We start from the raw sequence: 14,442 nt of genomic DNA, 5'->3' as shown, positions 1-14,442 counted from the left end.
CTTGATTTCAAAATATGATAAAATCCAAAATCAGATTTTGGAGTCCAAAAAAATCTAAAATCGGATTTTGAAATTGGAAAAATTCCATTTCAAAATCTAAAAAAAAAATTATAATCGAATTTCAAAATATAAAAAGTTCCAAAATTAGATTTTGAAATATAAAAAACTCAAAAATCATATTTCGAAATCCAGAAAAATCAAGAACCGATTTCAAAATCCAATTTTCAAACATTTAGAACCAAATTTGAATTTTTATAAAATCTATAATCAGCTTTTGAAATCCAGAACATTTCAAGAACCTAATTTTGAAACCCAAAAACAAAAACCTCAGAAGTCAAAAATCTAGGAGACTCCCAATTTTAAAATCCATTTTTTGAAAATCTAAAACCAGATTTCAAAATCTAAAAAAAAATATCTAAAATCAAATTTTGAAATTCGAGAAAAAAGAGAAGAAATGAAATTGGTGACTTGTGGGTGCTGAGTAAATATAGCAAAAGAGTAAATACGGATATGAAAACAGTAATTACTGTTTATCTAATTAATTAATTAATTTATATATATAATTTGTAGAACTATAATGGACACCGAAGAGAAATTTGGGGTGCATGAAGAAAATCATTGGGGCTGGAAGAAAGCCCCGTGCAGTAATCACGAAACTACAGGGAGCGTTACTCCTCCACCACCACACACTCCTTCCTGTACCTCCTTAATTTTTTTTAATTCTAAAAATACCTTTTTTTTCCTTTTATCCTTTACCTTTTTAATTTTTTCTTAAAACCTTAACTTTTTCCTCTCTTGTTCAGCTGCAGACCGCTCATTCATCATCATATTTCTTCCCTCTCTATTACTAATTATGTGAGTAATGAAATATTCCCTTGTGTGTAGTGTGATGAGAAGGGTGAAAATCCAGCATGGGAAGCTATAGGTTCAGAAAGAGAGGCCTCGTGAAAAGGAAATAGTGGAAGCTACGAAGGAGAGTGATTGGAGCATGCCTAAGTCTCTTGCTGAGAAAGGTCTTGAAGTTTCTATGGATTCTGAAAACAATGTCCTTGGAATAAAGTGTGATGCGGTAATTTTTCAAAGTGATGGACCTTCTACATCTGGGCTTGTTCAGCAACTGGAAAGATATGAGCTGAAATTGAATGGTGCTGCCTGCCGACAATGAGGTATATATTTTGGGATTGTGGGAACAAAGTTACAATTTTTGTTATCTGGAAAGAATTCACTTTCAAATTGATAATTTCTTCATTGTATCTCATTCTCAACAAATTTATGTATTCTAATTCCATGTGAAGAATTCGTTTTGAAAACCATAATAGTCTTATCGACTTCATGGTCTGCACCTATTTGCAGGCTGAGTACTGTTATTGGTTATCTAAAAAGACAAAGGAACTATTTTCACAACCAATGAATGCTGAATCCAAACCTTGTCTCTCAAACTCTAATGCCTCAGGGGAAGTCTTCCCTGCTCAAGGTATTAAGATGTGTAATGCTTCCTCTATTTGACGCTCCCATGGAAACTTTTCATAACCTACTCCCATCAACTCCCAATAATATACTTGCACCAACATGTGTGATTTTTTGTAGGTTTAATGATCATCTTTACCTATTCTATTTCATAAACTGGAAAATCTGCAAATGTGGATTGGAAGGAGCAGGTTTACCAACAGGTAATGAAGAAGTTGTTTCTCTTCACTTTCTTTTCCTTCTACCTTGATATTGAATGCATATTCCATGATTTTTGAAAATTTTCTAACGTGCACTGTAAAAGATATACATTTTTTGTAACTGTATATTGGTACTTTTAATTGCAGATTCAAAAGATGAATAGTGCCTATTTTTTCAAAAGTTTATGTCTCTTACCTAGAGATGAATAGGGCGCTTCAACAGGTTGGTGATTGATTCAAGCAAACTATGATACTAGATTTACACATTGTTTTTCTTGTTACCACTAATCTTTTATATTTATGTTAAATTTTTTCAGCTTGGGTCTTTTCCTCAAGTATCAAATACAAATCTTTTGGAAAGACTGATAAAGAAAATGAAAAAAATAGAATGTGTTTTGGCACTCTTCAAATTGAAGAAATGCCAAATAACCACCGATACCAACAAGATTCTTGATGAAGCAGAAAAGTTTGTATAATCTAATTTTTTCAAGGTGTGGGAAAGAGTTGTAGCTGCTATTCAGCAAGTTCAGGCTTCAAGGTGCTTGTTCTTGAAAAGGGTAACTATTATGCCTCCGGTGATTGTTCTTATTTGGAAGGGCTTTTCTGAATGAGCTTTATGAATTACGAGGAACTTTTGCACCTTAGGATGGAAAAATAGTGATTCTGGCAGGGTCAACAGTGGGTGGTGGATTTGCTGTTAATTGGGCGACATCTATTAGAACCCCAGACAGTGTGCTTAAGAAATGGAAAAAAGAGGAAAAGAGGAATAGATATCGATATCCGTTTAAGGTATCTATGAGATCCGTTTAAATGTTTAAATGTTTAAATGTTCTACGGATGACTATATCCGTTTAAGAAAAATACTTTACAGGGCATAAGAGGAATGAAGAGGTGGAGGGAGGAACGTCCTACAGGTATAAAGAAAAAGCAACACAACCCAATAAAATTGGTGGACAAAAACAAAAGGAAGCCAAAAATTAGAAAGTGTTTTCTTAAGTAGCCCTTTTGGATTTTAGATATATTTATAAACCTTTAACCTTAAATAATTGACTCAAATTGGATTTAATACATAGAAACTTTGTCATACCATATTTAAATTCGGTTTCTGCTCGGTCTTTAAAAAAGATTTAATAAAGAATTGGACCTGTTACATCTTGTTTTCCTGAAAATTGACTTAATAATGAATTACCATTTTAAAACACTAGTTCGGCATTACAATTTTCAAATGTATTTTAATGCACTAATTTCTTCACTATTTTAAAAAAAAAATAGCATGGCAATCAAGCCTTTTTATAGGCTATTTGGATAACACCAAGAATGGATTCAACTTCACAAAATTACACACAGTTATGCCATAAAGAGATATTAAGAGCTAATATGTTCTTAAGCTAACAAAACTGTAAATAAAGGCACTGATCTTCTATATTTTTTAATTTAATCTCTGGAATTAGTTTATATAAAAACAATTTATTATAGTTTTACTGACTTCAAAGCTCCAAATACAAGAGGTGTAAAAATTACGGTCTAATTACATTTTTTTAATTTAGGGATAGTTTCCAAACACAATAATTAAAGTACCTACTAATGTACTAAGCAAAGAAATAAAAACATTAATCTACATATCACATCACGACCAGGAATACAATATTTTATATTTAGATTATACATTAAAAAACATGTTTTAAATTATATAATTCAAAAGATACTTATATTCTAATTGTATATTTTAAAATACCAAATTGAAAATGCTTTCTAAATTATATATTTTATAATACAAAATTTATATTCTAGATTAAACAATATGAGATACAATAATTTATGAGGGTGCAGAAAGAAATATATAGAGATGCATTAAGGAACTGCCAACATGGGATGGCACAGACCAAGAAAGTTATAACATTCTTCCTACAGTATTAGAGGTGAGAAACGTTTTACACTGTACCAACTGCTCCTACAACGCCCTGAAGTCTAACAATAACTATCAAATGCATTTGGCCCAAATAAAAGAGGTTATAAGAATTCTTAGTCAAACATTTCAAGTATAGAGTGTCATCTATGGATATTTAGATTTTGGAGCAATGATGACTCCGATTGAAGTATTTGGATTTAGTTTGCAAATGATGGCAACATCAAAAAATACAAACGTAGAACAAATAAAAAGGAAGATTAAGGACATGATATAACAAATATGCAACTCCCTAGACCATGGAACAGCTGCAAAGAGATCATCTAGCCTATTATTAGGTCCTCGGTTACTTTACAAGATAACTGAAATTTTAATAAATATGCATATATTGAATCTACTAATTAAAAATTTCCCTTGAAGGAGAATAAAAAAGCATGTCGTCATTAAAACAGACATTATCCATACTGAACGGCCAATGTTGAACCACCTGAAACCTGAAAGTTCAAATCAGCAATTGATTCAGTTGAACTCCTATACTCCAGCCATGATTTGGCTGCATCCTTTGTAACCAAAAACCAGCCAGCCTTATCTGGAGCCTCATGGAATGGAGCATTGAGTTCCCTCAAATGTGATTCACATACACTAGCCAAACCTTTATCTGAAACATATTTGTGTTTTCCGTACCCAGTGTTAACTCCAAGTAGAGGTGGAAGGTCTTCCCCTGATTCCAATGCCTTAGACAAGTCATTTATCCAAACATTTAATGCGGTCATAGCAGCCCCAACTGAGAGTTTCTTTAAATGTAAAGACCACTGATTTTGAGATCTGGATTGTAAATTTTTATATATCTCAAGCTTCAATCCTAAGTCCAGAAGGTCACGTGCTCTGTTCGGCTCATTCAGACGGACACAAAGATCAATTAGACAATTGCATAAGGGCTTCTTTACTTTATCATCAATTGAATAAAGAAGTTCTGATATTTCCTTTCTAAAATTTCCATCATCCTCCTTCTCTTCCACCAAATATCTTATTACAGAACCAAGCTGTGTATTAGCCTTCTCAATGCACTCTATTATCTTACCAAGCTCTTCTTTTGGGGTTTGAGTCATAACATTCAGAAGACAACAACAAAATTGAACATCGGGAACAATGTCCAAATCCACGAGTTGCTTAAAAATCTTCACAACATCATCAATTCGCTTAGCTTTCCCATAGCACTGGACAAGTGAGGTCAGAACATAAATAGTAGGCTGAAATCCAGACTGGACCATTTCATTCAACAATCCTTCTGCTTCTGAAACCATCCCATTGCAGGAAAATACAGTAATTAAAGATGAAAATGATAAGCTATTAGGCTGACAAGTCCCCGAACTTTTCATGTCTTCAAAAATTTCAACAGCTTCATCTATGCAACCAACATTAGCACACATAGCCAAGAGCCTGTTATAAAGATCCACACTCAAATCCATTCCATGCCCCTTCATTTCCTCATAAACACCGAAAGCACCGTCACTATATTGTGCTGCAGCATAAATTCGCAAAAGAGTAGAATAGGTTATAAAATCCGGTAAAACCCCATCAGTTACCATCTCTTTATATATATTTTTGGCCTGCCATGACCTCCTAGCCCTGAACAAGCCACCCAGCAGTGTGTTGTATGTCACCACGCTAGGCTTCACGCCAAGGGCCTTCATTTCCTCGAAGATTCTCAAGCCCTCATCGTACTTCCCTAACACGCCATGCATCTTAATCAACGATGAGAATGTCGATGCATCAAGGGTCCATCTCTCAGCTTTTGCACGATCATACAAGCTCAAAGCCATATCAACATTATTAGTTTGCGCATAAGCAGACACCATAGCCGAGTACACCATGGCATCGGGTTCACACCCGAAACTCGGAAGCTTTTCAAACCATTCCACGGCTTTATTGGGCAGGGAACACATCCTAGCAGAGTTAATCAAAGTCGAAAATGTAATGTTATCAGGTTTGACCCCTCGTTGAATCATTTCATCGAACAGCTTCTCTGCGCCTTCAAAATCCCTAGACTTCCTAAACGTCTTCAGGGTAATGTTAAAGAGAATCACCTCGGTGTCTCCATAGGGTTTAATCTTGTCCAGGAAGTACCTGAGAACAAAGGGCGCGGTAACAGAATTCACCATCTTGTCAAGAATGAACACAGCGTCACTTTCTGAAACATTGTCTCTTAGACCCTTCAAAATTGTGGATACGTGTTGCGCGGTGGGAGTGCACGAGTTCAATGACTCGGCGAGTCTGGTGAGGTAAATGTACCTGGAGCTCGACGATTTGGTTCGGATGTGTTTGGCTCGGGGGCTGCTGGGATTAACCCAAACGCGGCTTTTGGATAAAGACGAGGAATTTGTATCTGGGTCGCGAGAAACAGCGTCTTGGTTTGGCGCGTGGGCGTGAGGGTGGTGGAGAGAGGCTTTGGAGATAAGCGTGAAGCGTTCGTGGGTGACGTTTGAGAATACAAAATTGTGCAGAGAAAATGAAGAAGAAGAAGAAACAGAGAATGCAGAGGGAAAAGATTGATGATTATGGAAAAGAAAAGAGTGAGAGATGCAAAAATGTGAAGCCATTCTGCTTGGTTATTCAGATACAGAGAAGTGTATGCGCGAATGTCATGGCCTGTCAACGATGGCTGTATCTTTTGCGCGCTTGGAGAGTTAGCAGGGACGAGATCGAATATATTACTGTTTAACCTAATATATTTAAAAATGAAAACAAAAATGTCATCTAATAACTTATCGATAAACTTCAATAAATTGCATAGATTATATCAATTAAATATAAAATAGTTTAAAGTAGGATAAAATATTTTTTTAAGTGGCTAAAATAAATGTCTGCCAGTTCTTTTTTTTAAGATTTGTTTTGACTTTTTATTTTACAACTTGGATTGATGTTATTTTAATTTAAAAAAGTTGAATTATAGGTAATGTAACATATGAACCGATGGGCAGGTAGTCATCCGGAGACTTAATCAATCACCAGTGTTTCTTCCATCTTACCTTTAAGAGCATGAGAGTACGGTTACTCGCGTAAAAACTCACTTTGCGCGCAGTTATGTGATTATCGTTTTGTCATCTTGAAGTAATAAGGTTTATCGCATAGACGGCTGTTCAGCACCGAACGATCGCTAAGCCAGGTAGTTAAAATAAAGGATTAAGGTAAATTAGGATTAGAGCTATTGGGCTGAAATTGGGTCATGATTAACTTTCACTAATCCCAAACCCATAGTAAAAAACTATAAATAGAGTTCAGAGGTGAGTGATAGCTAGGTTGCATTCACTGCACATTTATTAATGTTTCATCGAAATATGCACATTTATTTATGTTTCATCGAAATCGCCATTCCGTACTAACTTTGGCATCGGAAAAGGTGAACGAGAAGACACCAGACAACAAGAGTTATGAAGGCATTTGATGTTATTTTAATCTAAAAAAGTTGAATTATAGTTAATGTACCATATGAACCGATCGGCAGGTAGTCATCCCGAGACTCAATCAATCGCCAGTGTTTCTCCCATCCTACCCTTAACAGCATGAGAGGGCGGTTACTCGCGTAAAAACTCACTTTGCGCGCAGTCATCTGATTATCGTTCTGTCATCCTGAAGTAATAACGGTTTATCGCATAGACGGCCGTTCAGCACCGAACGACCGCTAAGCCAGGTCATCGAAATCGCAATAGTTTTCGTACTAACTTTGGCATTGGAGAAGGTGAACGAGAAGACAAATTGTGGAAGCGAGACCAGACGACAAGCGTTATGAAGGCATTTGGTAACTCAGTCCCAAATAACCGAAACCGTTAGAATTAGAGATTTGTTGCATTAAGTTAATTGAGTTTTCGATGAATTTTATTAATTGATTATTCAAAAATTCTATATTTTTAATTATAAAGTTTATTTTTTTTTATTAAGCAGTTGGCTTATTTTTTCTCGTTTTAATTGTTTATTTATAAATACTAAACAGTGATTAATACAAAAATAATATTGTAACTAAAGTACAATAATTTAATGATTTTTATAGTTTTTAAAAATATGTTAGATAACGAATTTGTTATATTTCTTAACATTATTAGTAAGAATTTCTTTGTTAAGATAACCAAACTGAAAAAATTAAACTATAAATACTCAATTTAAAATATAAAATTTTGTAAGATCCAATTGAAAAAAATAGATATTTAATTAAAAATAATTAAAGTTATGAGAGATTTAAAACTTAACTAAACTTATAAGAATATACAAGATTTAAAAATAAATAAATAGATCACACATGTAATTATAAAAGATAATTTATTTTTATTAAATTGAAGCATAAAAATATGGTTGAATAAATGCATTAGATTTATGTTGTAATGTAAACATGGTTAGAAATGAAGAAAGGGGCATAGTTTTATTTGTTTAGTTGAAAACGTGAACGTGGGCTTCTGGCAAAAACACTTGGAGATTAATCAATATGACAAATTCTGGAGAGAAAATGTACTCCAAACTACACTGAATGTTTATCTTTTCGGGAACATCTAATAAAATTGGAACAATGTAAAGAATATTATAGCATTGCCCAGCTTGAGGATGACACGCAGATCGATAAATAATCCATATATTGAAACATTAACTTAATTGATTAATAAAATATTATGGTAATTTAAAAAATATTAATTATTTTTATTTTTGTTAAAAAATAAAAATTTAATTTAATTAAATCTTAAAAAATCACTTATAACAGATGAAATAATAAATTCAAAAATATCACATTAATAAATGAATTTTAAATTTAATCAAAATTAATTTATAAGATAAAATTTGTATTTATTTAAATATTATAAATTAGTTTTATATAATTGACGGAGACTTTCAATTACTGAAATTAAATACACATAATTTACTTACATTTATAAATTATTTTTACATTTGTGTTTATTTTAATTTGAGAACTTTTTTCTTATGAATTAGTTTATTAAAAGATAATTTTCATAATTACAAAATTCTCGACGTGATATCAAAGTTCGCAATTATTTATACTTTTATTATATTTATTACTATAGTTTTTAAAATGTATTTTATTTCATATTAGTATTTTGTTGCCTGTTATAGTGGCATATTTACATTGGATGTTTGTATTTGCAGACAATTTGAAGTCTTCTAAATACCATATGTGCAATTTTTTAGAATTTTAAGATCATGATTTTTCTTTTAAGTGATATTTGATTAAAGTGTGAAGGAGGAATTTACATAACAAATGTAACTTTCACATATTTTATCTCTTCCAAAAAAATTAAGCCACAATTTTATCAATTTGTACAAGGTGTCTATATAGTTGTTGATTAATATGTTAAAATTTTCTCACCTAGAGTTTCTTGTAACGTGAATTAACGAGAAACATCCTTCAATATAGGTTTTTTTTTTTTAAGTTTTTTATCCTTTAGTAAATTTTGGTTGAGTTATAACAGGAATTTTGTATGAACATTTTCATATTTAGTTTAGAAAATTTCGTCTTCATCTTTAACTTGGATTAGTTTGTTAGGTTTAATCCAGAGGAGGTTCACCACTAAGACATAATATCACCACTGAGAACTGAGTCTAACCATGTAAATGATTGACATTACTCTCTACCTAAAACCTCAAAACAACAGATTAATCACTAGTAAAAAAATATCGTATAACGTCGTTGTTTGTGGGCCTTTCATGTCGAATTTGAAGTCGACGTCATATCACGAGACCTTAAATTGACCTCGAATTTTGTCAATATTCAGTGTTAATCAATTTTTTTTTTGTTTTTTTTAATGAATTATGATCTTTTTTACAACTCTACGAAACTTGAAAAACAGAAAAACAACAAATTTCAGTTTTTGATATTTTATAAAACATAAAATATGAACTAGTATAATATCAATAACAAACAACAACAAACAAGTTCAACCAAACAACAATAACAAACAAGTTCAACAATTCAAAACAACAAGCAAGTTCAAAAAAAAAAACAACAAACAAGTTCTTCAAAACGAAAATAAAAAGTAACCTTCAAAATGTATGTTCTTCAGAATAAAGTGTCGTCACCCATAAAAGATAATGGGTCTTTGAAGGAAAAAAACACAAAAGTAATCGATTAAAAACAAACTAAATTCATTTTAATTTCATTTTAACTTACTTAAAATAAAAAACTTTTGTGATGGATTTTTTTTGTCTAAAGATAAATTTATCCACAAGTGTAATTAACGCTACATATGACACCTCTAGTTGAGTTTATGTAATATACATAGTTTCTAAACTATCAAATTAAATTAAACAAATATTTTAATGAATAAAAATAATTTATTTACTCAATAATATATTTAATTTTTAAACTAATACCAGTGTTTCTTAATATGTAAAATTGTGGAAATAAACTTCATTAAATTAAAATAACTTAAAAAATAAATGTTAAATATTCTTATTTTCACTCTTGATAAACTGATTTTCAAGAAGTAAAATACTATCAAACTCTGCCTACGTCATTATCACACTACAACATTTGAACGATAATTGCTGTGATGTGAACAACGTGACGGTGCCGACACGATTCTTGGTTATGGCTCTGTGGACTTGTGATTATGTGTGATCACATGGTGTTCGTATCTCTAAGCACTACTTTACATCTATTTAGTAATACTAATTTTTTGTGAACATATCTGTCCAAAGCATGTGATGATGCAGGTCGAAGAAACTGACAAATTTTGGTGGCATCGTAGCTTCGAAAGAATTTACAAAGAAATAATCATGATGCTTAAACATTAAGATCACCCTATAATTGAGATTTGGTTTTTCATGGTGGGTGCTCCTTTTATCCATTATTTATTATTTATTCATACTTACATTACCTCATCATGCATCATGCGATTAATTCAGGACCCCTTTTCCCCCACCCGATTGCTACTGCTCTTGCCGTGGAATATTCTACATTTCATTTCCTTCATATTTGTAACTCCCACTTAGGTTTATCATCATTCTACATTCATTTTTTTGAGGTTGATAGAGAAAACAAATCACGTCAACAAAACCTTTTTATGTGTATTGTAATAATACCCTCAAAACCTTTTTTCTTTCGTGTGAACAAAGTTGTATGCATCTTTTCAGTATCTGGTTGTACACATTCAAATTATGTTTAGGTTCATGGATCTAATCAGATGGGAAAAGGGCAAGGAAAAAAAGAGACATGGTTGTCAATTTGTCCTCGTTATCTTCACAGGTCATTCATCATTTATCACTAACTACTAAAAGCTTATCGACAACAACAACAGAAAAGAAAAAACTAATAAATCTCATAGGAAAAGCATATATAATGTAATAAACTACAACAACTTATCTAGTGTAGGTGTTTGTTTTATCTATCAATTATTAAAAAAATGTACGAAAAAAAATAAATCGTGTAATCTCGTCCTTATTATGACCTTACCCACCTAAAAAGTACTAGTGGTGGGTGATATTGGTTAGAAAGTTATTCACTTCGAGGAAAATCAATTTCAAAAGGCAAATCCACTTCCAGAGACAGATTCCTTGTTGGTAAAGAAACCTTATTTTATTAACTCATCAAACGTAGAACAAAACATGTTGGTAGTATAGCATTTATAACATTTAATTAAATATCCCTTATTTTTTTCCCCTCCCTCTAACACCTTTGAATTTTAATCAAGAAAAACAAAGAAATAGTTCAACATGATGAAACGGAGACGAAGTGAAAGGGCACCATCATTTACAGAGCCAATAATGCAATCACATGACTGTGCAACCTGAAGGGTTCTCGTCGCTGAAATATTGCTCACCACGGTTGTTCAAATAAGAGGGCCTGCCACCACCGTAACTGTCATAAACGGGCCTTGCATAGTACCCGTCGTAATAGTTCATGGGCCCACCGTATTCGTAGAAAGGCCCAACGGGCCTACCTTCATAGCAGGGAGCAGGAGCATAGAGCATCCCAATTGGAACCGCCATCGGTGGTGCTATATGTGGCTGAACGGGTAACGCAGCAGGTGCCGGCTTGTCTTTGGGCTTTTCCGCTTCCTTGGGTTTTTCGGCTTCCTTTTTGGGAGCCTCTGCTTTAGGCTTTTCCGCGTCTTTCTTTTTCTCAGGCTCAGACTTAGGCTTCTCGCCGCCGTCTTTCTTCTTCTCGGGCTCGGCCTTGGGCTTACCGGCTTCCTGTTTGGGAGCCTCAGCTTTAGGTTTCTCCGCGTCTTTCTTTTTCTCGGGTTCGGGCTTGGGCTTATCGGCCTCCTTCTTCTTCTCAGGCTCAGCGGGCTTGGGCTTGGATAGGTCCACTATCTCAATGCTCTTGATGGAGCCTCCACCTTTGTAGCAAAGCTTGTCCCTGATTTTCTCGGGGCTACAACACACCACCGTAATGAACACCATGTTTGCCTTCTCATCGTATTTCTGGTCCCGAATTTCTCTTGTTCACAAAATTTCAACATCCAAAAAATCAACTCAATTTGATTCCCTCCTTAACGTTTGGCATATCCAGAAAATAAATGTATGCAAATTGCAAAATTTATCGTGATTCTAACGTATGGATAACACACGTAGTAGAGAAAATTAAAGCAAGTGATGATGAACTCACGAGGATACTTGGCGAGAACTTTCTTAACTTTTTTGCAGCATTTTCCACACTCAAGGTCAACCTTGAGTTTCATGACAGTCACCTGAATTAATGCGTTCAATAAAAACCACCCATCAGAACTATAGTACCCTATATGTATCCAAAGAGAACCAATCTTACAATTGTGGAATAGAATAAAGAATGGCACCATTATGCTACAAATTCAAGCAGAATTAAAGTAGGAATTGAAATCACAATTTTAGTTCGTAAACAAGGACATTATGTAAAGGACACTAATCCAGAAGAAAGAGTGATAATTGAGATGGCAATGAAAGCTGCTTACCTTTTCAGCCATGGTTGTGGATCAAAAGATCAGATCTGAGGCCGAGATGAAACGCAGAGAAAAGTTATGAGAGCAGCAACACAAAGGAAATGACAGAAAAGCAAACTTAAGAAGGCATTAGCAAGCCACGCGAACCAATCAAACAGCAACACGTAATCCAACAAAGTTGAATTTCATGGTGAGGTTTTATCGACACTTTTGAGAGGGTGGCCAGAAGCAGAGGATATGTATGCTGTTAATACTTGCAGTAACACAAGATTGATGGCTTTGCAATTCAGCACGCATGTGCTATCTTTGAATGAGACACCCAATCTTGTTGACTCAATGCACCTTCCTCAATCCCTATAAATAGCAATCAATTAAATGCCATACACTGTGTATGCGTATGGTTAATTTTAATACTATTAGAATTATGGGTTTTATGAGTTTTGTTCTGTGCAATAATTATCATGCACTACCTCGTGCCGACCGTACACGTGTCTAAAGGAAAGTGTCTCACTCGCAAGCGTAATGAAGCATCTATAATATTTGTTACACAAAAGAGATCATGGTCCATTCATTGGTGAGTAATGAACATGAACCAACCTATGGACGCATATCATGTTTGGAGGGTGGAATTGAGTAAAGCCACCACTACCTAATTAATTTGTTTGTAGTTTTGTAGTTTTGTAGATGCAGCGGGAGTTGAGAGTGGTCCAAAACGGTGGGCTCCAATTAGCCCACATTTTTCTTCCTGGCACTCAAACCCAATCATACCCTCTAACTGAATTCTGTTCATTTCTTATGGTTTTTGCTTAGTTACAACTTTTGTCACAGTTTTCTAATGTTAATCTTCTATTGGAAGGAAGATTAATTTTACATTGGAGGTTAGTAGAGTCATAGTGTGGGACCCTTCTGTTAGATATTCATATTTTGTTGTGGTTGTCCTCATTATTTTTGTTTTGATTTTGATGATTGTATTTTCTTTGTATCTAATTCATAAAAGGTTCCATCTAAGGTCACACGGAACATGATGTTTTTGGTTACAATCTCTCAAATTATTTATTACACAATCAAACATGATGCTTATATACGTTTCGTAATTGATATTGGATGTCCACAAGTTGATGATGAGTTTAAATGGTATGGGCTTTTGCTTGGATGATTTTAGTGCCATCCAAAATCTTGTTTGCTACATAAATGGAAATTTTGATGCTACATCACTAGTTAATTAACTATAGTCGAGTTTAATGAATATGCATTGTTATTATTATTATACAATTAGAATTTAACTTTGATATGAATTTTCAATTGAAAAAAGTACACTAATTTAATTTGAAAAAAAAATAGTAGGAAAAAGAAACTAGTAATTTTTCAGATTTAAAATCAATTCAATGTAAAAATTCATTTTTAAAAACACGTTACTGACTATTAAAAACTTACAGATAAAATTTGGTTTGTAAATTTGTAATATCTTTTGAAAAAGGTAGGGGGTGTTGCTCCCTCCACCACCACACCTTTCTCCCTCCACCTCCCATTTACTATTTTGCCCCTAAGTAAAATTTTATTTTTAGGGTTATTTTTTAATTTTATCCATTCACAACCTATTCCACTAATAACCTATTCTAGTGTCCCGTACATGAGTAAAATATTTTTCTTTCATTTTAACATTATATTTCTTCCTCTCTTTCTTTTACAAGTTGCAAAGGTTGGTGGTGGTGGAAAGAATTATCAAGCAGTCTCCCTCTCGTGGTGCAGTGTCGCTCTCATAGTGCAGTGTGTGGAGTGGTGCAGTGTGTGTTGCTTCCTCAAGGTGCGTATTCAAATAAACCTTCAAATAAAACCCTAAAATAAAAAACGTAACCTTTAAGACATCTTCAAATAAAACCCTAGAATAAAAAACGTAACCTTTAAGACATCCTTCAACGGATGTCAAAATCCTTCAACGGATGTCAAA

At 33.5% G+C, this 14,442-nt stretch overlaps 1 protein-coding gene, 1 long non-coding RNA gene, 1 other non-coding gene and 1 pseudogene across 5 annotated transcripts; 2 read left to right on the top strand and 2 right to left on the bottom strand.

Moving 5' to 3' along the window:
• The first annotated feature begins 613 nt into the window (after positions 1-613).
• LOC148198807 (uncharacterized) lies at positions 614-2,822 on the top strand. Of its 3 annotated transcripts, none has more exons than XR_015779829.1 (6): positions 614-698; positions 886-1,166; positions 1,354-1,474; positions 1,588-1,670; positions 1,815-1,890; positions 1,985-2,822. It is a non-coding gene; the product is annotated as an uncharacterized LOC148198807 (long non-coding RNA). The 3 variants fall into 3 exon arrangements; XR_015779830.1 differs by lacking the exon at positions 614-698 and having other exon boundaries at positions 722-1,166; positions 1,985-2,456; positions 2,539-2,822; XR_015779828.1 differs by lacking the exon at positions 614-698 and having other exon boundaries at positions 718-1,166.
• Positions 2,823-3,847: 1,025 nt separating this feature from the next.
• Positions 3,848-6,278, bottom strand: LOC124839441 (pentatricopeptide repeat-containing protein At4g16390, chloroplastic pseudogene; annotated as a pseudogene).
• A 1,816-nt stretch (positions 6,279-8,094) lies between these two features.
• Positions 8,095-8,200, top strand: LOC124839457 (U6 spliceosomal RNA). Its single transcript, XR_007028937.1, has one exon. It is a non-coding gene; the product is annotated as a U6 spliceosomal RNA (small nuclear RNA).
• Positions 8,201-11,127: 2,927 nt separating this feature from the next.
• LOC124839429 (uncharacterized) lies at positions 11,128-12,831 on the bottom strand. The gene is made up of 3 exons (XM_047315252.2): positions 12,507-12,831; positions 12,185-12,266; positions 11,128-12,014 (listed from the first exon to the last, which is right to left on the bottom strand). The coding sequence occupies exons 1-3, from the start codon at positions 12,516-12,518 to the stop codon at positions 11,344-11,346; spliced, it is 765 nt and encodes a 254-aa protein (XP_047171208.1). The 5' UTR covers positions 12,519-12,831; the 3' UTR covers positions 11,128-11,343.
• Positions 12,832-14,442: the final 1,611 nt, after the last annotated feature.

This window comes from Vigna umbellata, chromosome 5, assembly GCF_029865625.1.
Source record: "Vigna umbellata cultivar VRB3 chromosome 5, Vumbellata_1.0, whole genome shotgun sequence".
NCBI lineage: Eukaryota > Viridiplantae > Streptophyta > Magnoliopsida > Fabales > Fabaceae > Vigna > Vigna umbellata.
The sequence above is the reverse complement of the archived record's forward strand: the minus strand, read 5'-3'. Positions and strand labels throughout refer to the sequence as shown.